This window comes from Tasmannia lanceolata, unplaced genomic scaffold, assembly GCF_043159265.1.
Source record: "Tasmannia lanceolata isolate RefF3 unplaced genomic scaffold, GAP_Taslan_0.1 ptg000003l, whole genome shotgun sequence".
Lineage (NCBI taxonomy): Eukaryota > Viridiplantae > Streptophyta > Magnoliopsida > Canellales > Winteraceae > Tasmannia > Tasmannia lanceolata.
The window spans coordinates 6516150-6542442 of NW_027518680.1; the positions used below are offsets into that span (position 1 = coordinate 6516150).

Below are 26293 nucleotides of genomic sequence, written 5' to 3' on the forward strand. Positions count from 1 at the left end.
ACTATGGAGTCACGTATATGATCAATTATAGAAGGCATTTTTTGGGTCCAACCGGGCAGCAGATACATGTGAAATCAAAACGGTTGATCTTATAGAACATCATGAGGTGACCCACATGGTATCGGTCCCATCCTGAATGGATCAATGGTTTATCTTTTCTTAGTGGAATTCTAAACGAGGCTTGTGGGATTAATTAAGGGCCTAGGATCATCTCATCAAGGTTTTCTCAATAACATTAATTGGCCAGACTTACTCCATTCTAATCGATCAACATATAATTTGACTTTTAGGAAGGAGCCTAAAAGTGACTCATCTTTTATTTTAATGGGTAATATAGACATAAAAAAAAGTGACTCATCGTTTTACCATTTGAACAAACCATCCACTTCTTGCACTGAAAAATGCAATCTACATGGTGGGCCCAGTTCATGAAAGATCCAGCTCATGTTGGCATTATGTGGGTGGGCCTAGATCAGTCCTCTCATAGCATGCATTTCATGTAGGGTCATCCATCATATATTTTCATTGATACATATGGCAAACAATTCATGATTTTAGTGCAAACAGACAGTACAGTGTGTATAAAGCCATTCGATCCAGACCACATATCTGCCTAAGATCAGATACAATGAAGTGTCCAAAAATCATGGCCAAAAAACAAAAAAAGCTCACCTTCCACTGAAAAAAGCTAATGTTGTGTGTATCCTAGCAGCTAGCTTTCTGTTTTGTAATGAGAGCATTTTGATAGTAACCCACCCCCCACCATGTCTTGTTTCTTCTTCCCGGAGACAGAGGCTGAAAAATATTCATATGGTTGGGACTTGAAATGTAGGGGAAAGAAAACTACAAAAAAGAAAAGAAAAGTTGGAAGACCCATGTGCCTTTTCTCTATCAAGGTTTTATATTGGAGTTAAGACTCTATATTTTTTTAGAACATGCTTTTCAATTGGGCAAAAAGAGACTGCACTTTTTAAAACATCATTTTCACTCAATTACTTTAATAATAACCTCAAATTATCATTACTATACATTTCATTTCTTTTTCTCTCTTTCATTTTGCATTTTTTTTCCTCCTAAGAAAGAAGGAATGCTCCTACCTGGATGACATTGAGATTAAATCCTAATCTATACTTATATAATGATATTAGAGGTCCCAACTTGTTTAGTAAATACTGCGCCAACTAAATTTGGAAATTGTTCAAATTTATAAAAAAAAAAAGTTGAAAATTAGAAAGAAAAAAAAGAAGGTGAAAATATGATAAATTTTATGAAAAACGAGTAAAAGAAAAGAATATTTGAGTTATGTATGTGCGCGCGTTCCACTTCCCGAGTCTTACGGCTAATATAAATCAAACATTTTAATATATTTTAGGGAAGTGATATTTATGCCCCTTTTGATCACCAGGGACACCCTGTGCTAGTGTATCAATGAATAAAGGGGGGCTAATGTACTTGACGTCAGAAAAATCCAGTGGTTTTGATTGCCACGTACACCGGCGCTGGGTGCCCCATGTGATCAAAAGGGGCGTAAATATCACTTCCCTATATTTTATTATGACGCCAATTATCTAAAATAATATATTTCTAATTAACTTTAAAGCCCATCGATTTTGAAGCTAACATTTATTTTAAGGAGGTTTGATTAGTTTAAAGTAAAATTAGAGTGCCATTCTTGAAACAAGGGAGTGTGGATCCTAATTCATTTTTGTAAATTGTGCGGAATCTTGAAATATTTCAGAAATTTTAAACAAAAATGCAATGACTTTTTTTTAAGGGTTCTGCTGACGAGTGCTTGTTAAGGTGCATTGAAAATGTAAGTCTACAATAAATTTACATAGGGATTAAGCGTTTTACATGGCTTCTGAGTCTTTTTTCTCAAACAATGTGTAGATTTATATTTTCAATGCACCTTAACGAGTGCCAAAACCCTTTTTTTAATTTTCACTTAATCTTCTCTAGTTAAGTAGTATAGGATTTGGTTGTCCTTGGGGAACATTTTCCTCAATTGTATTCCCACATTGGATCCATTTCTGTACCGGAAATGAGCTGTGTTTATTTTCAAATTAGAAGACAATCTGCGCCATATTTCCTTTGAATAATTGAGACCAAATGTTGGGATCAGCATATGGACCCACATGTAATTATCATTTATTTAGCAGGGGAAGTGTTATATTGACTTCCTTTTTCTTCCCTGGGCCATCCCCTTCAAGTGTATATATTACTACTCTTTTTACACTGCAAGGGGTGCCCCATGATTGGAAAGGGGGCAATATACATTTGCCAACATATCTGGGCCCAGATCTATAATCATTGAATTTCGCACTCTAAGTTCTGGGGTGCGTATATAAGGCTGTCACACACATTTTATATGGTACAGGGCCGGTCTCACCTATTTGGATGATCAGAACCATTAATTTGTTGGTTACTAAAGTAGATAGGAAGACATAGACACGGGGCTCTGTTTGGTTGCCGGGTTTTTTTTGGTTTCTGGGATTTATGTGGGAGAAAAAAAATCCAAGGAGATTGGTAGGAAAAAAAAGTCCTAGAAGTATCCCGGTAAAATAAAAATCCCATGTTTGGTTTACGTTGTTTGGTTGCTTGAACTGTTGGGAAGAAAAAAAATCTTCTCAAGCTTATTTTTTGTTCCTGGGATTATTTTGGGATGGGATGAAAAGGCAATCATTACAAGAGTGGGATTAAAAAAACTCTCGTGCTTAAAGGAAACCAAACATGGGATAAGACCAAAATTTTACTAAAACTTCCGAGGATTAAAATTTTACTGGCAACCAAACGGAGTCTTGGACGATCTAAACAATTCATTTGTTGGTTAATAAAGTAGATAGAAAGACATGACCCCCCAAATCCTAATAATATCTAGGTTAAGACTAAGTATTTGGATTATGAAGTCATTTTTAAACTTTGCAACCCATCTGTTTTAAACCAAGTACACAGGAGGTGTAAGATCATCATAAAGAGAAGATTTTATAGACACAGCTTATCTATGGCAGAGACCAACAAATGAATGGCTCAGATCATCTAAATAAGTGGGGCTCACGTTATAAATTCTCACAATTATAACGTTAGGAGGTGGCCCGCCTCTGACTTTTACCTGATGGACGGTTAGATGATGAAGTGGGGCCCACTCTGTTTCCCGTCCAACGTTGACAAGTAAGAGCTTTACTTGTTAGTGCGTCTCGTTAAATCATTTCCCATTAGACCGAAATGAAAGGTGATGTAAGAGAATGTGAAGCGTTTATTAGTAGTGATTATGACATGTACAATCTTATGATGATTTTAGCAAGATTTCATATCACACCCCTTTTGACCTTTGCAATTTTCCAGGGATAGTTACTGTCTCTTCTCATAAATAGAGAGAGAGAGAGAGAGAGAGTGACAGGCTATCTTATTTTTACTTTTTACCGGAAAAAGTTTCAGTGAAAGGACGAGGATCTTTCGTGACTTCCCACCAACCGCTATGCTTTCTCCATCAACTATGACAGTCTTATTAAATGCCTGAAATTACTGAGATTTTCATTTTCATCCTTTTTCCCGTACAGACCTTATTCCCAAATTAGATGTATTGTGATAATGGCACCCCCATTTCGTTTTGGAACCCAAAAAAAAAAAATTACAAGGGAATTAATTGCTAGCGTACATCGCCAAGGGGTTTTCGCGGCTGATCTGCCGCTCATCAACCAGCCACCTCGTTAATGAAGACAACAGCTTTTGTCTCCATTCACGAGGTCGCTGGTTTGATGTACAATACTCAAGATTTTTCATTATGCACCTTTATAATTAGCTTTTCACTGCTGTCATACTAATCTCAAAATGTTATTTTTTACACTAAACTTTTCTATGTTACAATCAAGGTTTTAAATTTTGACCGAAACCGAAATAGTGAAAATCCGAAACACTACAAAATTTCGACCGAAATTCAAGGAAATTCCCAAAAAAATTGGAATTTTAAAATTTATCATTATCCTTATGAAATTTTAGGTGAAATTACCGAAATTTTAGGAACTGATAAAATAATATTTTATGGGTTTCGTTTGATTTCGTCCGAAATTTCGGTGAGGACCGAAACGCATTCCGAAACCGAAATTTAAAACCTTAGTTACAATATTCAAGTGGGAAATGATATCAACACAACCATGCTTTAATAATTGAACAAATGCAACTTGTCTTTTGTTCTTAATTGGTTTGTAAGAGCTTTTTGGGAATTGTAATAACACTCAGCAGCTCTCAACTCAACTCAACAAAGCCTTTGTCCCAAACTAGTTGAGGTCAGCTAAATGAATCCTTTAGAAAAATTTCATGAGGAAAGTGAAAGGAATCTATCCGGTTCTAATCCTAGCTTTAGTTGGGTTCTTCTACGAGGATCATTTTCTTCCATTCTATCTTATCTAAGATCATGTTCTATGTTACGTGCCTAGCTATTAAGTCTTTCTTCACTGTTTTTACATAAGTTGTTTTCAGTCTGCCTCTACCTCTTTTTACTCCATCAACCGGGCACGAGTTGCCTTTTTTTACTCCATCAACACTTACCATCAACATCCAAGGAGAAAATAGTCAAAATAAAGGAAGCAGTGACATTATTATAGAGGTGCTGGGTACATTCTCCTTTATCCTGAATTTACAGTAAATATGAAGATAATAGGGTTTAAGTATCAATCTTCAAAGATAATCCCCTTCTTCGGACGATCTTGACCCTTAAATTAGGGAGAATAGAATAGAATCTCGGACTTTGAGCGTGTAGTGTAGATTGGTCTGTAGGCGTTGAAAATAGCAAAAAGTTGGAAAGTGAGAGGTAGACTTTTGTCTATTCTCTGGAAGAGATTTCTGTGTTGTCAGTACCACTTCACGGGAAACCCACTTTTTTTTTAATCTTATTTGAAAACTGGGCTTTTTCGAAATATGAGAGATTATATGGTAGATAATATTTTGGTAGGCCACCTCATATGAATAAGACAAAATCTTAGCATTTCTGTTGTGTAATTATCGTAGAAATTCAATGTGGACTGTTGCTTGTATTTTTTATTGCCATTCATTTGCGTGGTGTTGTTAGGTAGTTGGGATTATTATTTATTAGATAAGTTGGATTTTTTGGTCAGTGTCGTCTCTCCAGCAAGGCTAACCAAATGAAGGGTCCAGATTACGGGAATATCAGATGGGGTGGGCCCAAATTATGATTCCCGTGCTCACCTCATCTTTAGCTTTTCCATGGTATTATCCTCCAGCCAGAGACTAATATTCTTGGTCGCCCCCCTATTTAATTTTCGTACGAAAAAAAAGGCAACGTGGGGCCTAGAAATGCTTTAAAAGCGGGTGGAAATATCATTTTTAAATAAAACATATATTTCCTCCCCTGAGATTTTATATGGCTTAAGCAAGAATAGTCCAGCATATTTCAAAAAACAAAAAGGACGTACGGCTTACACCATTTGATGATCTAAACCGTCTATTTAATGGGCCACAGCGTTACTAGGTTGTGTCCAAAAAATCATTTCAATAGGATGATCGTAGCCCTCCGATCTATAGAGGAATTCCATATTATGGAAACCTCTAGAGATAAGAGGGTTAGGATCATCCCATTTAGGTTGTGGCACACCAAATAGACGGTTTGAATCATCCTACGGTGTAAGCAGTACAATACTTTTTGTAAAAAAATAACAAAATTCTGGACTAGCCGGGCTGCACCATATAAAATAGGGGTGCAACTCAAGTCGGGTTCAACCCGAAAAAGGTCGGTTCGGGTCGGGTTGGGGTCGGGTTCGGTTTGAGTTTTCCCAACCCGGGTTGAGTTCGGGCCGGGTTCTAATTGAGGGTTTGGGCAACCCCACCCGAGTTTAACCCGACATTTTTTATGAATTTTTTTTCTATAAGGCTAAAAATTCTGGTTGGGTCGGGTCAAACCCTGCCGGGTTGGAAATCAAGTCGGGTTGTGTTTGGGTTGGAAAAAGGGTTCCTCAGGTCGGGTCGGGTTCGCCGCAGCCGACCCCACTCGACCCGAGTTGCACATATAAAAACTCCCCCTTCCTAGTATTTTACCTTTTTTGTTTGACTTATCCTCCAAATAAAGTCATTTTAAGGAGAAACAAAAGGGGTGGAAATTCTGTAAAAGGAGGTAAATTTTCTCAAAATTTCATTACCCTCTCTATATTACAGAGTTTTGGACTGCAAAAAAAATCAAAACGGCATTTTGTTTGTAAGAAAAAGAAAAAGAAGAAAAAAAGGGCAGTGATATTCCCCCCCTCCCTCTTTAACAGAAATCGTTGACTTTTTAGCCTTTTGGAGTTAACGGTGGGTCCTCCCCGCCTCTGTTAACCCTAACGATATCTGTTAAAGAGGGGAAAATATCCATAGGGGGGGGGGGGGGGGGAGGAGAATATCACTGCCCAAAAAAATTTGTAAAAAACAACTTCTCTCCATAAAAACCCAAACTCAACCCATAACCTTCATTCCACCATTCCCATCCAGCTTCATCAGACCACTCACCAAAATCTTCCCCAAAAATCAAAAGAAGAAGAAAACCAACACCTTCCATGGCTACCATCTTTCCAACCCCACTCATCTCTTTCTTCCTCTCACTTATCATTTTCACCACTGCTTCAGAAACTGACCTTCTCCTCACATTCAAAACCTCCATTTCAGACCCCTTAAACTCTCTCTCCATTTGGTCAAACACCTCTCAAACCCATTTCTGCAACTGGACTGGCATCACATGCACCAAATCCCCCCCTTCAGTCCAAACTCTCAATCTCCAAAACCTCAATCTCTCTGGTGAAATCTCTCCATCAATCTGCCAACTCCCCAACCTCTCAAATCTTAACCTTGCAAACAATTTCTTCAACCAACTCATTCCTCTCCGACTCTCTCAATGCACTTCCTTACAAACCTTAAACCTCAGTAACAATCTCTTATGGGGAACCATCCCAGACCAAGTTTCTCACTTCAGTTCCTTAAAAGTACTTGATTTAAGCAAAAACCATCTCCAAGGTCAAATTCCTCACACCTTAGCCTCTCTAAAGAGTCTCCAAGTACTCAACTTGGCAAACAACTGGTTTTCAGGTAAATTGCCTTCATCTGTTTTTGGAAATTTGTCAGAGCTTCTTTTACTTGATTTGTCTGAAAACCCTTTTCTAATGAGTGAGATTCCTCAAGAGCTTGGAAAGCTCGAGACAGTTCAGCAGATTTTATTACAAAGGTCTAATTTTTATGGTGGGATTCCTAGTTCTTTTGTGGGTTTACTTGGATTGGAGGTTTTAGATCTTTCTCAAAACAACTTGACTGGGACTATTCCTTTGGGACTTGGGTTAGGTTTGGGAAAGCTTATATCTTTGGATATCTCACAAAACAAGCTCTCTGGGTCCTTTCCAACTGATATTTGCCTTGGAAAAGGCCTTATAAACCTTAGTCTCCATACTAATTTCTTCACTGGTCTGATGCCTGACTCACTTGAGAAGTGCTTAAATCTTGAAAGAATTCAAGTTCAGAACAATGGGTTTTCTGGGGATTTCCCATATGGTTTATGGACACTGCCAAAGCTAAAACTCATCAGAGCTGAGAACAATAGATTTTCAGGTGAAATACCGAGTTCAATTTCCATGGCTGCTCAATTGGAGCAAATTCAGATAGATAACAACAGCTTTACAGGTAGAATTCCTCAAGGTCTTGGGTTAATAAGCAGCATGTATAGGTTTTCTGCATCTCTTAATGGTTTTTATGGGGATCTTCCTAACAATTTTTGTGACTCACCTGTCATGAGTATCATAAATCTTTCTCACAATTCCTTGTCTGGTAGGATTCCAGAGATTAAGAAATGCAGAAAACTAGTCTCCTTGTCGTTGGCAGATAACAGTTTTACTGGAAATATACCTGTTTCTCTATCTGAATTACCAGTACTAACATATATCGATCTTTCGAATAATAATCTCAGTGGTGAGATTCCACTTGGGCTTCAGAACTTGAAACTTGCTTTGTTCAATGTCTCCTTTAATAGGCTCTCAGGTAGTGTTCCTTTTTCACTGATCTCTGGCCTGCCGGCCTCATTCCTGCAAGGAAATCCAGACCTCTGTGGCCCTGGCTTACCCAATCTGTGTACCAATGAGGTGCCGAAAAAGCGCTCTGTTAGGCCCACTGGATTGATATGTGCACTCGTATCGATTGCTTTTGTTGTTGGATTCATGATCGTTGCTGCGGGACTCTTTGTAATGTGTCGATCTTCGCACAACAAGTCTTTTTCAGGTAATTGGAAGTCAGTGTCTTTTTATCCCCTTAGAGTTACGCAGCAAGACTTGTTTATGGGGATGGATGAGAGGAACATTGTTGGTAGAGGGGCATTTGGAAATGTTTATATAATTCATCTACCGAGTGGTGAATTCATTGCTGTGAAGAAGTTAGTGAATGTTGGCAGTTTGTCTTCGAAAGCTTTGAAGACAGAGATGAAAATATTGGCTAAGGTTAGGCATAAGAACATGGCGAAATTGTTGGGCTTTTGTTTCTCAGATGAATCTATCTTTCTGATTTATGAGTATGTCCATAATGGGAGCTTAGGAGACATGCTTTATGGATCAGATTTTTCATTAGAGTGGAGTATTAGGTTGCAGATTGCGATGGGAATTGCTCGAGGTCTTGCTTATCTTCACAAAGACTACGTTCCACGTCTACTTCACAGGAACATCAAATCCAATAATATTCTTCTGGACATGGATTTTGAGCCTAAGATCACAGATTTCGGGCTCGATCGTATTGTTGGTGAATCTCTGTATCAATCTTCCATGGCATCTGAATTGAATCCCTACTATTACATGGCACCAGGTATGGAGTTCTTGTAAAACCCCTCTCTAACTCATATTTCCCTGTTTTCCCTCTTTACTGCCACATCATTTTGTAGGAATTAGTTTATTGGCATCTAAATATTCTGTAATTCTATGAAAATGAATTCATTTATTTCAATTGAACTATACTTAATTTCTTTGCCATAGCATTTGTTCTCAAATGAGTTCGCATTTGTTCTAAAATGAGTATCATATTTCTATGACCTCACAAATTTATTCAGAGTTTCGAAGCTTTATAACTAATTTGGAATCAATGTAGGGTTCCATGTTCTAGTGCTATATCAAATAATTGGGAAATTGATCATTCAAAGGCCGTAGAAATTCCCAAAGATTTGAAACTTCTTCAATGGAATTGTATGAGCTAATTTGCAATTGGTGTCGATTACACCAGCTGATGTTTTCATGAGCATTTTATCATATGAAGCTCTATATCTCTGCCATTGGGTTTTGGCTTAGTGTAATCAGCTCTCCATTTCACCAAAGCAGTTCAGCTGATTTATTTGGAACCTTTGTTGTCCAAGCCTAGAAGTCTGAAGACATTCGAGTGAAAAGAAGACCTGACATACATTCACTGCTGCGGGGATTACTTTTATTTGGAATAATTTCTTGCTGAGACATTCTTTTCTCTAAACTTTGATCGATTCTCATAACGAAAAAAGGATACAAACCATTTCTCCAAAATCTTGATTAGAACACAAAAGTTTTCATATATGCTCAAGTAGTCTTTAGTCAATTACTGTTAATTTAGTGATCATATTGAACTGTAAGAACCAGTTTGAATTGAATTCAACCATTAATTCTCATGCGTTGAGCATGATATTACAGTAGCCATTAACTCAAATTGTGGCTAGTACTGCTGTAAATCGTTAATTGCATGTGCCATGTACTGCTGATGTATTCTACCAGTAATTCTCATGTGCCATTTAATGCTGATGTGTACACCGCCAGTACTGCTATAATTTCTGTAAATACTCATTCTCTTTTACTTGTTCTGTTTGCTTACTAGTGATGATGTTATGCTCATTAATCGATTCAATACCTATGTAATATATAGGTAGGCTTTTTGTTTTGTTTCATTGTGTGTGTGTGTGTGTGTGTGTGTGTGTGTGGAAGCGAAAGATTACACCTTTGGCTGAGATTGCTCCCAAAACTAAGGGGCCGTTTGGATACGCGGATTTTAGAATCCAGGTTTTTAGTTTGAAAACAGTGTAAAAGAGGGTTCATGATCAAACTGCTGCATGCTGTCTTCGCATTGTTTCTTGGATTTTAAGTGAGAAATTCAGGTTTTAAAAATCTCTCCTGCATCCTAAGATTTCTAAAACCTGAAAATATGGGAGGATCTGCTACTCTCTTGCTGATGGAAAGAAGGGCAAGAAGTAAAAAACGAGTAAAAAACGACGGCTGGTCCGCTTCTTCTCTTGTCTCTTAGCTACAATTTTGAAGAAATCCCGGATTCTAAAATCCGCATATCCAAACGGGCCCCTAACTGTTTATGAAAATCCCTCTTAGCAAGGAGGTCTTCTATATTGTTAGCGGTGCGGGTATGCGCAAAAAGGCTATGATGATCTGGACCCGGATTTGTCTGTTGAGTGTCGACACGGATGCGAGGTGTCTGACATAGCAACCCCTAAATAACTAGATACAAGGACATGCCTGTATGCATAATTAGATATATAGTTACAGATTACTAATCATAATTTGCAACAAATTAACTATAGTATTCATTTAAAAAACTAATATATCTTAGGATTAAGCAACTGTAATTCTCAATGAAACATGAAATAATCAAATGACAGTGCAACCATCAATCTAATCTATATATCATCAATCTCCCACATGCATAGAGAAATAGAGTGCAATTCGATATAATGAATATACTGATAGACGAGTGTTTGTTTAGTGTTCTAAGTTCAGGGGAGGGAAGATAACAACACATATTAGTTAAAGAAGAATTAATAATAAAATAAGATTTAATGGTAAAAGAGGAGGTGAACACAATATTCAATAATAAATAGTAGTCCACTTCAAAAGGTACAATAACATCTCCATAGGCCCACATTAAGCCTGACAGTTCTACTAGTACTTTTACAAGTGTCGGTACGTGTTGACATGCATGTCTGCTGAAAATTCAAAATGTTAACTAAATTATAGCAAAAATGAAAGTAAATGTGACACTGATCTCTCTAATATTATCTATCATCTGGAAAATCTCCACAGCCCGGAGAAGTATCCCTTTTCCCAAGAGATAACATCGGAGTCGCCCAGCCCTTAACAAGAAGAGGGGAATGCAAATCTTTTCAATAGACTTGAAGGCCTGTCAAGAGAGCCTTAACCTCCGTCTCGTTGGAATCCCTTTTGATAGGCACAAAGAAAGATAGAACAATGGTGAGCTCGTGATTCCCTGCCACCGCTCCATTGCTCGCCAGCGAGACATTATTATAATTGAACTTGAAGGCTGGGAGGCAGAGGAACCCCATTACCTTTCTTCCTTTCATTGCAAGCACTATCTCTAAGAGTGATTTTCCCAGTTGCGAAATGGACCTAGGGTAGAATAACCTCTGAACTCGTTCCTCACGCTCCACCATAAAAATAATACGTATTTGATTCGGCAAATATAACCTGTGATACAGCAATTGTATGCTGCATTGCTTTGTTTTTAGTTACAGAACAGTATAAAACTTGAATGCTGAGTTTTAAGTGTATATATAACCTTGGAAATTTTAAGTAAATTCCGCTATGGAGAACCTACAACCTGCCTGAAAATCTTTGTTGGTGCCAGTCTATCTACCTGTGTATCTGCATGCATATTTTGAATGTAAATAGCTGGTATGATTGTCCATTGTTTAGCATGAAAAAAAAAAGAGATAAATGTATGAAGAAAACACTTGGTTGTATGTACTATTTTGTGTTTGTTTTCTTCTATAAATATGTGAAATATATGTATTCTTGTTACAAGGACTTATTATCTAGATTAGCATGATTGGTGATTCAAAATCAGATAATCTTGATTTTCTAATGATTTGTCATCCCATCACAGAACATGGATGCAGTAAAAAGGCAACTGAGCAAATGGATGTTTACAGCTTCGGTGTCGTGTTACTTGAACTTATAACTGGCCGGAAAGTGGAGGAGCCGGAATCTGTAGACTACGTGGACGTTGTGAAGTGGGTTCGAAGAAAAATAAACATGATCAATGGAGCTTACCAAGTTTTGGATCCAAAGATCTCCAACTCATCCCAACAAGAGATGTTGGGGGCTCTTGAAATCGCTCTTCGCTGTACTTCTGTCATGCCTGAGAAACGGCCCACAATGTTTGAAGTCATCAGGTTGCTCCAATCCCTTGAATCTAAGCCGTGTCCCCTTACCGGATTTTCGATATCCAACTAGTATTTTGATCTGAACAGGACATAAGGATATCTTATCTCCTTTGTTTTTTTTGTAAATACAAGAGTACAAAGAGTTCTTCAAACATGGCCTATCTTCTCTAGATGTTATTGTTTGAAAAGGCCTTTTGTTCTGAAGGAGCAAATACTTACTTTGCTTCTGGTTTGATTGAATGATATTCCAATGATTCCGAGTTCTAGCAAATGGTGTTTCATTGCCTGCTACTCCTTTCGCACCCTGCAATGTTGGCTAGGCAACCTGCACATTTTGGCCTACATGAAGTAGGGGTTGTTAATGGACCCGGACACTCCAATGGATCCAACAGATCCGAACGTTAATGGACAGGATTTAAGCATAGGGGTGTCAACAATTCTATTTTGGATCGGATCTAAACTATCCATTTGATGGGCCACATCTTAAATAGGTATGATCCAAACCATCCATTTGATTCATGGGCCACAACATAAATAGGTTATGCCCAAAACATCATTTCCATAGGAAGATCCCAAGCCTCTGATCTAAAGAGGTTTCCATAATTAATATGTGGTTCCTATATAGATCGGAGGGTTAGGATCATCACAAGGAGATGAATTTTTGGGTACAGCCTATTTACATTGTGGCCCATCAAATGGACAGTTTGGATCATCCTATGGAGTGGGCCGTACAGTACTTTTTGAAAAACACTGTTCCTATATAGATATGAGTAAATTGGGTAGGCATACTAATAAGGGATTGAACATTCTAACCTGTTTTTAAAATTGTAACTGTGTTCAAATGTAACTACAAGATAATGTGGTTTGTTCCTCTAGCTCAATTGGTAATTTGTTCCTCAACCAAGTGGTGGAGGTTCAATCCAATCTTACTTAAATAAAGTAGGACATACTAGGACACTCTGATGGACCGTTCAGATTGAAATGGAAAGTAGATCCAAAGAACACTAAAAATTTAGGGGCAGTGATAAATCGACTCCCCAAATGGATAAATCGACTCCGCATGTGTCTATCTCTCTCCTCTTTCTCTCTCTAACCTAGAGGGAAAGAGGAGAGAGATAGACACATGGGGAGTCGATTTATCACTCCCCTCGAAGAAAGCAGGTACGAAGTACGAACCACACGTATAATTATGGTGTAATTAGAATGACTAGTTTTCTGTCTGGAAGGCTTTTTTTTAAAAATACTGCATCCCACCACCGTGGATGATCTTGACTCTAGATCAAGGGTGATGCATAAGGCGTCGTTTATGGTTTTCAACATGCCATAGATCGATTGCTTCTGCTTTGATCTGGAGGATGAATCTGCTTTCAAAAAGGAGTTTATACGTATGACATCTCATCGATAATCAAACATGAGTTGCCCCAGTGAACTTATCAAGATACTAATGTCTTGTTAATTCATCTCATTTTTTTTAATGGCTCTTGTTAATTCATCTCAAATATTAATTAGAGGGATGCTAAACTCGGGCGTGCCGTTGAAAAATGGGATGAAAGGGAGCCCCCAATGGATCCACGTCATCATAGTGCATTTAGCATTCCTCTATTAATTAAGAGAAATTATATGATGCCCGACTGTCAAAATGTAAAGGGCGGAAGGAGACAAAACCTGCTGCCTTGGTTTTTGAACCAAGGAAAAGAAAAAAACAGTGCTTTCCTTGGATTAAAATAAAGGGAGAGAGGGTTTGTCTCTAAACGCCCTTTATTTTGACGGTTGGACATCATATAATTTCTCATTAATTAATACTTTATCTTTAGGGAAAATTACATATAGATCCCCTGTGGTTTGGCCATTTTCCGCTTTAAACCCTGTGATTTGTCCCCCTCAACTTCCTGACATTTTTAAATAGACCCCCTCCGTTAACAGTCCGTTAGTTAAACCAAGTCACCATGGTTAATGTTTTTATGACAGAAATACCCTCACCCAACATTTATGACGGAAATACCCTCACCCACCTCTCTCTCTCTCTCTCTCAACAGAAACAGTTGATGGGTGGAAATATCCTCGCCCATCTCTCTCTCTCTCTCTCTCTCTCTCAACAGAAAGAGTTGATGGGCGGAAATACCCTCGCCCATCTCTCTCTCTCTCTCTCTCTCTCTCTCTCTCTCTCTCTCTCTCTCCAACAGAAACCGTTTATGGGCCCCCAGAATTCTCCTCCTTGGTGCCCAATCCAACCCACTATGACAGTGTACCGTTCAGACCATAAGATGATCCAAGCCGTCCATTTGATAGGCCACATATTAAATAGGTTGTGTCACTAAAAAACCATTTCCATATGATGATCCTAGCCCACAGATATAAAGAGAAATTTCTTGTTATGGAAACCATTATAGATTGGAGGGTTGTGATCATCCCTATGCAAATGATTTTGGGGGCACAACCCATTTACGTTATGGCCCATCAAATGGACGGCTCGGATCATCCTATGGTCTGGACGGTACACTTCATTTTCAAAAATATGGGTGGGGCCTAAATTGGGCCTTAATGTTACTGTACGAACCACCCCATAGGATGATCCACACCATGGACGGCTTGGATCATCCTATGTTGTGGACGGTACAATTCAATTTAAAAAATATCGGTGGGGCCTTCTCTTCTCAGACCATGATAATGAAAATGCGGAGCAGAGATGTTTCTTGTTGCCTGATTTCATGGTATTCTCATCGAAATTAATGAATCTTGAGTAAGATCACCGGATTCCGGCGGGATTTCCGCCGGAGAAGATGAACGTTCTCTTTTGCTGAACCATTTATTTCCCCTTTTGCTCCAACTCCAAAATCATCCCCCTCTCTGCAACGCTATGATCTCCCTCTTCGCCACTTTACAATGTTAGAAACCCCCTAAAAAAATAAGAGATCTCCTCCTCACAAATCTGAAATTAGCAATGGTGATGATGGATGAAATTAAGGTATTAATGTATGGGCGTAAAGATGGGTTTTGTTAGGGACTGATGATGATTGTAATGAGGAAGAAGATAACAGGGGCTGATTTTAATGAAGATTTGAGATGAAACTAAATATAGCCGAAGGTTGAAGACGCCCAAGGTTGAAGAAGACAAACGGCTGTTTAAGATGGACCGAGGTTGAAGATGAACCTAGCTTCGAAAATCCATACCGTCGAGAATCGTAAACTCTAGTTTCACAGGAAAACCCTAGCTTCGTTGGAGAGGAATGAGATTAGGAAAAAATAGTCGAAATCAAGTTCTTTTCGGTTCATAACGCAAGGGTATATAATAGTCATTTCCCCCTCTCCGTCGACTATGTTACGTTAAAAAAAAAACCCACGGAAAGTTGAGGGGGTGTGTTTGATGACTTTCAAACCACAGGGATTAAAGCGGAATATGGCCAAACCACAGGGGGGGTCTATATGTAATTTTCCCTAATCTTTATTAAATTTTTTGTTCATTAAAGAAAGGCACAAGATTAAAAAGGCCTCGTTACATCATGAATAAACGAACGGTGGTAGGAGGCAGAAAGGTATTTTGCGGCTGGCTGTTGCATGTGAGAGCAGCCACATAGGCTCACTTTTCAAAAGATTTTGTCGAATTAATTTAATTCATGTGACGTAGCTGATCTCACATGCAACAGCTAGCCATGAAATGCCTTCTCGGCCTTATCTTAATTATATGTATTCGCATCGTAGTCTGTGGGCAACTTATAGAATCAAATAAAACATAAATCACAACACACCCTTTTTTATAGTAGATAAAAAAAATGAAGCGCCTTTTAAAAAAATAACAGTAAAGAAAGGATTTTTCTCCAGTTTTCTTTCTTTTATTTAAAAAGTTTTTTGTGAATTTTGCAAACAATAAATAAACAAAATCCAGCCACGCCGTGATTTGTAGTTGGGCCTAATTCCTAACCTGAGTAGTTAATCTTCGAAGAGGTTACACATGGATGATTGCAATTTGTTCCAAAATTGTGTCCTGCTTGTCTGCATGGTTTTAAATTTCGACCGACATCCGAAGTTTCAGGTTTCTGTCGAGACCGAAACCGAAATGGCACATACCCAAAAAAATTTGTTTTTTCCGAAATTTTAACTGAAATTACTGAATTTCAGCTGAAATTTTGTAACAAATAAAATATTATTTTTAACATTTCGTCGGATTTCGGCCGCAATTTCAAAATTTCTGTGGGTCCGAAACCAGTAACGAAGCCAAAATTTAAAACCATGCTTGTGCATCCCTAAAAAAAAACTCATTAAACTTTACAGGGTTTGTTTGGTTGCACAATGGCTTAGGGGTTTAGCTGGGTATTTACACACAACTGTTCTACAAGGTAAGCTGGAGTAAATTTAAAGTGATTGTGCATGGGACGCGGACCTACTCAATCTGGCCCATCAGATTAATATTCCCAATCAAGTGCCACGTGTACGGTGACTACGGCAAGAAGTATAGTACATTAATACATGGTGATGACCGATATTTGAAGTGTGGGCCAGAGCACCGAACGAAGCCAAAGTCTCTCTCTCTTTCTCATTGGCCAGCTGGGAGACGTACAGAGAACGCATTCCTGCAGCGACACGTAGGCTCAATCCCCCCTGAAGCAAAAAGGCAGGGCGGTCAGATTGGGCGGCTGAATTTAGGACAGCACATTTATCCTTCACAAAACGAGTGGGCCACTTAGAATCAAACGAAATTACTTAATCACCCCTATTTTAACTCAATTACAAACGTACAACACGCAAAAAATCATACGCAACTTGGGGTATTTTAGTAAACTTGCACCACTAAAAAGGTCATTTTCGTGATTAAGATAGGAAAAACGTCTAACACGCGTTCCGAAAGTGGCCCATTTTCCATCACCATTACCGACCATTTTCCATGCCTTAAAAAAACCCCATCACCATATGAACTTTCCCATCTACACCAAACCCTAACCCTAACCCTAACCCTAACTCGCTGAGAAAAGGTAAGGGCAAATTTTAAGAATCGATGGCCCAACGAGAGAAAGAAGAAACTGAATTCAAGGTCCCCGAAACCCTAACCCTCTGCGTAAACAACTGCGGATTTTCAGGTAACCCTGCCACAAAAAATATGTGCCAGAAATGCTTCAAAGCTGCCGGAACCCTAACTATTCCGTCGTGCTCCGGCCATGAGAAGGCGAGATCTACAACGATCCGGTCGCCGGTGAGACTCGATCCCGCGGAGGGCGTCAAGGATCTACCGTGCGAGCCGCCGGAGCACGAGGGAAGAGTTAAGGTTCTGGCCGTGAACCGGTGTTCTGGTTGCCGGAAAAAGGTAGGGCTGACCGGATTTCGATGCCGATGTGGCGATCTGTTCTGTGCGGAGCATCGGTATTCTGACCGACACGTGTGCAGTTTCGACTATAAAGCTGCCGGTAGGGAGGCGATAGCTAGGGAAAATCCGGTGGTGAGAGCGGCGAAGATCGTTAGGGTTTGAAGGAGGAGGAGATGAAAAAAAGGAGCCTTTTTCTCGTGTAGGGAAAACGGGATTCTTGGATCTCGTGAGCGCTAGGGTTTGGGATCATGGACGGTCAAAAATAGGGCAGAAGAAGATTAAATCCTGTGTTAGAAAGGAAGAGAGAGAGAGAGAGAGAAAGTTTGGATTTTTATTGGAATTATGTGAGATATATGCGAATGAAATTGTCTCTCCTCTCTCTCTTATTTTATAAAATGCCTTTTTTTTTTTTTTGCTGCTGCTGTTACTGGATTTTTCTTTTCCCTTTTTTCTTTGGTATTGCCATCAGGCCCTGTTCGTTTAGTGATTGTGGCAGACGATTGTGATTATTGGACTCACAATCGTCTGCAACAATCCCAAACGAACAGGGTTCAGTTTATACCGGTTCCTGTTTGTTGGTGCCGAAATCCAAACTGGATCGTGTCGGATCTAATCCTCTTTGTTAAAGTATGTAAATGATTGTAATAATACAGGAGTTCTTATATCGTGTGAGCCATTATAGTACCTTGTTTTTTCAAAAAGTTTATTCCACTGTACGGACCACACTAGAGGATGATCCAAACCGTCCATGTGATCGACCACAACGTGAATAGGTTGTGCCCCAAAATTCATTTCCATAGGATGACTCCTAGCCCTCCCAACTCCAAGGACATTGGCTTGTGTTGCCACCCTGCAACCTTACCAATACCCAAGTGGGCCTAGGGAGATAGGCCAAGGAGCAAACAAGGTGGGAGAAAGACCATGACAATGAGGCCATGGAAAGGTATAGTCCATGTGTGGAAGGGCATGGCAAAGGCCTTGAGAACGTAGCACAAGTGTGCATGGCAGCACACCAGCAACGGTGGAGGAGCACGGATCAAGGCCATGTGCTGGTCATGGCCAGGAGGGCTGGCTTGCAATTAAGGAACAACATGCAGGCATTGGCGAGCTAACAATAGGCCAAATGCATGGACGCATTGGCAAGGCGTGTGAGACAACGGGCCAACACAAGCTAGGCATTGGTGGGAAGCATTGGGCCAAACAACACAAACACGCGGGCCAGCAAATCGCAGGTGCAAGGGCCCGTTGGCACACGATAGGCCAATGGACATGACACACTAGGCCTGTAAGATCCCACATCGGAAAGGGAGATAAAGTTCCTAAGCTATATATGTAAAACCCTCCTTCTTCCTGTGTAGACGCATTTTCAGCATCTGTGCGACGTGGGTTGGGCATGGTTAGTGCTGCTGGAAAAAAAAAACCGGCGTGGGTTGAGGCCTAAAACCGGATTATATTTACACAATAGGGTCGAGGCGTAACAAAATAGTATCAAAGCCGTACCTCCCGCAGTACGATATGCCAGTGAGGACGCTACCCTAAGCGGGGGTGGATTTTATGATCCCACATAGGGAAAGGAGAGAGTTCCTGGGCTATACATGTAAACCCTCCTCCTTTATGTATAGACGTGTTTTCAACACCCCTACGAGGTCGGTCGGGCAGGGTTAGTGCTGTTGGAAAAAAAAAAAAAACCAAGGTGGTCGAAGCCTAAAACTGGGCAATATTTACACGGTGGGGTCGGGGCATGACAAGGCCTGTGCTAGCAACTACAAGCACGTTGCTGGCCAGGAAGTGAGGCACTCTTCAACGACAGTTAGACCAGTTATGCATATGGCATGCAAGGAATAGGCTGAGGGGCATGTAGGCTTGTGTTGTGTAGCACATGGTGCAATTGTATGGTCATATGTAAAGCAGATATCCCACTTAGAGAGTGTAACTGCACAGAGCATGTGCATGGTGTGTGTTGTGGCCAGTTGTAAATAGGCCATTATGTAGCCAAATGACCCATGAAGAGGGCATGGGGTCTGGAGTGAATTCTCTAGTGTTTTAAAAGGATCTTGGGGCTTTGGGAGAAGGCTCGTCAGGCTTTGGGGTGAGTGACTCCAAGCAAGTGTAAGCAATAATACTTTAGCCCTTTGATGTAGGCAAGATAGCCAAACCACCTCAAACCTTGTGTTCTTGTGTGAGTTTTGCCTTCTTGTCTAACAATAGCAGGCTCATGTCATGGAGTGTTTCTGTTGTGTGATTGCAGCACCCGAGAAGTACAATAGATAGAAGTACATAGAATTGGCCAAGTCGTCTGAAGCATGAACAGAATCACCTTTGTTCAAAAGGCCTAGAGAGCGTTGTGACTTCCTTTTTCTGGTCAATCACATTCTCTAAAACCAATTGATGCCAAAGATTAAACCCAAACCCTCAAGATTTAGGGGGAAAATATGCTACAAAATTTTTCGTGAATAATAAACTGATTTTATAGTTGAAAAATTTTCAAAATTCAAGACTAATACACAACTCAAAAATAATTCCAATAACCCTACAAATCAATAATCAATAATCAATTATAATTTTTTTAGTAATTAAAACTGATATACAACTGTTAATTTATGAATTCAATATGTCTGTGTATATATGTATCTCAAAAGATGGATCTTCATAATCTAGTTTTGATCTTGAGATAAAATATGTAAAGATGAATTATTGTAGAAAATAAACACAACCACTAACCTTTGTATAGGAAAAAGTAAATTTATGGACTGAAACTCTCTCCCTGATGAAACTTCAGGAAATAAAAGACGTGGCGCATGCCCTATAGACTCAACTTATAGTTAAAATTAGTAAAAACAAATAAAAGAGAAGAGGAAAGTGTTCCTGAGCAGGAGCTCAGAAAAGCTTGTCTGAGCTTGAGCTCAAAAACACATTTAGCCCCACATTTTTTGGGGGATCCAAAGCATTCATTTGGAAGGCCCTTCCATGGATAGGGTGTGTACCAAAAATAAGCCCTATAGGATCATCTTAAGCTTGCCATTTGTGGAGGGAAAAATGGGCAGAAACATGGACACACAGTGTCTGTCCATTTTCCTCCACCTTTGATTGGGTTAGGATGATCCTATTGATTTGTTTTTTGGTACACACCTCATCCATGGAATGGCCTTCCAAATTAATGCATTGGATCCCCTAAAAAATGTAGGGTCACATGTGATTTTAAGCTCGAGCTCAAATAAGCTTATCTGAGCTCGAGCTCAAGAACACTTTCCTCATAAAAGAAAGTTGGCCCTATCACTCAACCAAATACAACTTGTAAACAAAACACGACTTTATTGAAACAAAGATGTGACTCCTAATTTCCTGGGAGGTAGACATTTCTCTTTCCTTACACTTGCTTCGATACTTTCTCCTCTTATGGTTGCACACTTCAAGTCTTTCCTCAGATCTTCAACTCCTTCAAATCAAGTCATGCCCCAGTTAAAAAGAGGTTGCCCTAGTATTCTCACTCTCAAACTTTCCATAGGAGTCGAGATATGCTTGTTGTTGAAAATGCCACTTCTCTTCCATATACTCTGTCTCATTATTTCCCTGGCTTTTGGGTGGACAAACTGCATCAGTCATACCCCAATTGAAAAGAACTTGCCCTAGTGTTCTTACTCTCAAACTTTCTGTAGGTGGGAGCTTAGTGTTAAAAATGCCGCTGACGTGCAAATCTGGTGGCTTGTCTTCCATACATAGTCTCATTCTTGAGCTTGTACTTTGAAAGAAATAAGGTGCCTTTTTCCTTGGCACTAGGGGTGTAAATGGATATTCGAAAATTCGATTACCGTCCGCATTCGAATCCGTTTTAAAGCGAATATTTTCCGGATCCGTTTCAAGCGGATATTATCCGAATCCGTTTATGAGATATCCGGCTCTAAGCGGATGCGAATCTGGTAAATGGTATATCCGATCCGTTTAAGATCCGAATCCGAGAAGTATATTCTTTTTATTTATTATTAATAATATCATTAATATTTATTTTTAGTAATGACACACTATCTTTTGTTTCTAAAAGAAAAGTGAATTTTCTTTTTAGAAAAAAAAAACAAAAAGTGTTTTGGGTAGGAAATGAAGTAATCTCTCATTTTAAGGGCATTCTTGGAGTTTGACATGGCGTCTTTATGAAGCAACAAATGTGGGCTGTAGGATAAAAGAGACAAATGGGTGGTGGTGATTGAAAAAAGATGTCATAGTTTCTAGAGAATTCTAAAGCAAAAAGGCCATCTAGGTCATTGATGGTAAATGGATGGCTCAGATCAATTTCCCAACTTATGGTTATATAAAAACCCAAAATGCAATTAAAAGAGGGGACTTCTAAGGTTTACAAAGAGAAGCAAGAGAGAAGAGAAAGGAGAAGGCTGAGACACCATCTTCGGCATTCCTTGGTGCCTCCAACCCACCAAAATCCACCGCCAGTCACCTCCATCTTTAACCCAATCCCTATCTCCATCCCCATTTCTCTTCTTCTTCCACAATCAGCACTCTCACTTCCCCTGTTCAAAATAGCCCAAATCCATTCCATCATATACAAAAAAAAAAAAAAAAACCCCCCAAAAACCGCTACCAACACCATGATCCATCCCCATCGCCTCTCTCTCTGCCTTTGTTTTAAAAGGAAGAAGAGGATCTCATATATTTTAGTTTGAGGGTTAATTTTGTGAAGAGAAAGTAGATGTCTGGTTTTAGGGTTTGGAAAATTCATTCGAGGGGTAAGAAGGAGAAGAAAAATAAAGTGCTGGAATAAAATGTTTGAATTTACTGGATAAACGGATATGGATAATATCCGAATTCGAATAATATCCGGTGGATACAAATTCGGTAATAGATATTAAATATCCGTCAAATTCGAATCTGAATCCGAATTCGGATAGTCTATACTGTAATAAAAAATTTGGATATAGCCATATCCGATTCGAATTCGATCCGTGTACACCCCTACTTGGCACTTGGATCACCTACAGTTCCATTAATGCGAACTTCTTATTAATGTCTATATGAAATGAAATGTGTAGATATTCTTTTTACCATCCTACCTCCCAAGTAATATTTGGCACCCATCCATTGGCATCACATCACACCATCACCGTCCTTATACATATTTCCTATAAAGCTGAGAAACTTTTACCTCATCAGAAATGATTAACCATACTAATCAGTACGGTTGACGGGTGTGATTCTATCTTCAAGTTGAGTTTCTTTGCCACCTCTCGCGAGACCGTTCTCACTAAGTGAATCAATGATGATCTTGGCCCTATGATCTCCAACGAAACATAGAAAAGATGTGCCTCAACAATGTCCCTCTTCGGTCATAGGAATATATAAAATATTTCTATTCATCAAATATTTCTAGTCAGCCTCTCTGCAAAGCAGGAGTAAGACTGCGTACATCTAGCCCTCCACAGACCTCGCAATGGCAGGAGCCTCGTGCACTGGGCCGCCCTTTATTCATCAAACAAGAGCCATGAGTATCCTCGTGCAAAGATTATCCTCTTCCTCCTCTGTGATGTCTATTCTTTCCTCACATCATTCCACATATCTGTGTTTCTCCTCATTTTCTCCTGTGTTCTTGGACTAGAAGTCATTGTTGAGACAGAAAGATGAGAGAGATAGACACATAGGGCGTCGATTTAAGATATAGGGGAGTCGATTTATCACTCCCAATATTAAAAGCTAATTTCAAAAGTATAAAACAAAATGAGTAGTGCCATTATGAAAATATATGGCAGTAAAGATAGCAGCTGCATAAAACTTTTATAGCCATTATTCTCACATATAAGATGATACGCAAATAAGCGTATGATGCACATCAGATCATATGCAAATAATTTTTAGGGGGTATTTGAAGATGCCCTAAAGATTGTTTGTACAGACCAGAAGATTATATCCAAATAATGCATGTAAGACTATAATGCTATAATGTTTGTACAGACACTGCGACCATTCCTAACACATTCATATGCCAGAGACTAAAGATTGTCGTGATGACATGATTGACTCATTGAGATATAATTTATATTGATTTTAATACTCTCGCGACTATTTTGTAGACGATGAAGGCGAAGCAATCAGAACCGTTGGAATCAATGGTGATGATCAATTTTAGAGTCCCAGATGGAGGATATGTATGTATGTGCAATCAAGATCAACCGTTGATCTTGGAGAACATCACGAGGCGACCCAACATGGTCTTGGTCCCAACTATGAAAAATCAACTGTTAAAAAAGCTTTATGTTGGTGGAACCCTACTGATCAAGGGGCTATGAATGTCCGATTAAGGTGTTCTTAGATGTATTTGACTGGACTTGTGGTCCCCAGTAGGACCAACTGATCAGATGACATAAGCATGAGACAGGCAGGGCCCAATGAGTGTCTTTTAGGAACGAGCCTAAAAGCCACTGTCCTCTGTACACAAGCATAAACACAATCTCCTGCAAGAAGATGTGGATTATGAATGTGTAGGTGTAAAGGGTGCGTGTTACGCACTAGGTTCCCAGTAGAAAGGTGTTCAAATAAAACAGATTAAGCTATAAATGATAAATAATTGTGAGTGATGAATGAGTAGAAAGTCTTTTTGTTTTGGAATAATTAAAGGCAACATCTCAAACTTTATCACCATCAAATTCAAAAAATAAAGAATAAATAATAATAAAGAAATAGAAGTTTTAAATTTCATGCTTGTATTTTCTTACTGATGTTCCCCTTTAAATGATCAAACGACATTTTCAAATACAAAAAGAAACCATACTTTTCATCAATAGAATCATGGCCGACCAATGCATCCTCAGAAAATAGCTGCCCTTTTGCTTTAAAGTACATGTTGTTCAACTTTCACATAGGAAGAGGAATATAAACGAGCAGCTTTTCTTACTTTGGAGAGGTGGGTTTTAGCAGTTTCTAAGACCTAATGATGCCCGACCAGACCACATTTTATGAAACTTAGAAGTTGGTGTTTACAAATTGCTTTTTGGGCTTGTCTTGTCCGATACACACTCAAAAAAGCTATGGAAAGGAAATAGTATCTTAGATATGTTGCTACCTAAAGTGGGGGAAATGAACTTTTAGGAAGGACCCTTTTTTTCCTCCCAAAGAACACATTATGGAGTTAGGGGGGGAAAGATTGATGGAGACTCTCTCTCTCTCTCTCTCTCTCTCTCTCTCTCTCTCTCTCTCTCACACACACACACACACACACACACACACACACACACACACACACACACACACACACACACACACACACACACACCAGCTAATAATATAAGATTGACGTTTAACAATGTCAAGGATGTTAGCTTGTCTCCCACTAAGAACTAAAGAACCATTGAAATGGCTTCCAAGTCATGGCACCTATGGTCATGCACATAGAAGAGACTTATGGGACTCTCTCTCTCTCTCTCTCTCTCTCTCTCTCTCTCTCATTTGATAATATAACATTTATACCAAGCAATGTCAAATATGTTATCTTCTTCCCCACAAAGAGCTGTCTATTGACATAGCATCCACTCCGTGGTATCGAGGTTTATGCACAAGAGCTTTCTACTTTAATAACAAGCTCTTTTTTTTATTTCTAGCTTTAATTTATTCCTTAAGCACACTTGTAGTTATTCTACAGCTCCATTATATTCCTGTTAGGAGATTCCATTCGCCGACATGGAATTTCATTTTTAGAATATGACAAGCACTAGCTTGAGCCTTATTAGAGGATAAAGTTGCCCTTGATTGGGGAGGTCCGTATAGAGATTTGCTAATGGGGTCGAGCCCCATTCCTCGTTGCTAGGATGTAAGGGCTGCAACAATGGGTCATGGATTTGATCTCATCTTACAAAAACAGACAAAAAGAAAGACAGCATTGATGGGTGTAATTTGCTATATGATGTATGTGCATATTTTCCCTTGGGCTCAATTCTCTTGACGTAAAGACAATTTTTCGCCCACTTTTACACTAAAAAATGGGCATAAAATTTGCTTTTACGCCCATTTTACGTCAAAAGAAACGGGCCTTGGAAACATGTGAGCGGGCAGAAGTACAAGTGAGTCCCACTTGTTCAGTGATCCAAACCTTATATCTGCTAGGGATTGTTATGGATGGACCATGTACCAAAATTATCACTCATCTCATCGACGATTTCAAGCCTTTGATTTGTCAAGTCTTTCTAGATAAACGCAGATCGTTGCTTGTTTATATTTCAACGGTCCGTTTAAAGACCGAATATGGGAAGCTTAGAGTCAAATATGAGAGAATTTGGGGAAATGGCAAGTGTAGCAAAAATCTTGAAGGAAGATCAAGAAAAAAAAAAAAAAAACCTCTTCTTTAGATAAAATCATTGAATCCACAAGGAGTATAGGGCAAAAAAATTGTAATCAATAGAAAAGTAGTAAGCAAATTTGAGTCCAATAATCAGCTTTGGATCATAATCGGTTCACAAAATCCAAAACAAACATATTATTTGTAATGATCCGCCACTCAACCTGGTACAACAGATTAATCATTGTAGAGGGCATCGAGATGAATCCAATGGCATAACATAACCCTCGATCCAACTATGGGATCAAAAGTTTTTGACCTTCTTACTTGCCTTCTTTTAACTTCTAATGTTTCACCTTTAAAAGCTCTCAGGGAGGCTGACCAGCTTTAGAAGCTATGGGAAATGATATATTCGCATCTTTTTGTTCCTTGGGCCACCATCTTGTAGTATAAAAGCGTAGTCATAAATACACTAGAGGGGGCTGACCCTGGGAAGAAAAAAGAGCAAATATATCACTTCCCAAAAAATATGGACATCATCTAACAACTCCCATTGATGTAGGTGAAGGTAAAA

At 39.2% G+C, this 26293-nt stretch overlaps 2 protein-coding genes across 2 annotated transcripts; both read left to right on the forward strand.

Annotated features, from left to right (window-relative positions):
- Window positions 1-6397: 6397 nt before the first annotated feature.
- On the forward strand, window positions 6398-12425 carry LOC143849526 (Leucine-rich repeat receptor-like protein kinase family protein). Its single transcript, XM_077358586.1, has 2 exons — window positions 6398-8817; window positions 11875-12425. Exons 1-2 carry the CDS (start codon window positions 6543-6545, stop codon window positions 12222-12224), a joined length of 2625 nt encoding a protein of 874 aa, XP_077214701.1. The 5' UTR covers window positions 6398-6542; the 3' UTR covers window positions 12225-12425.
- Window positions 12426-17006: 4581 nt separating this feature from the next.
- On the forward strand, window positions 17007-17864 carry LOC143849534 (zinc finger A20 and AN1 domain-containing stress-associated protein 5-like). The gene has a single exon (XM_077358593.1). The coding sequence runs from the start codon at window positions 17145-17147 to the stop codon at window positions 17610-17612; it is 468 nt and encodes a 155-aa protein (XP_077214708.1). The 5' UTR covers window positions 17007-17144; the 3' UTR covers window positions 17613-17864.
- The last annotated feature ends 8429 nt before the right edge of the window (window positions 17865-26293 follow it).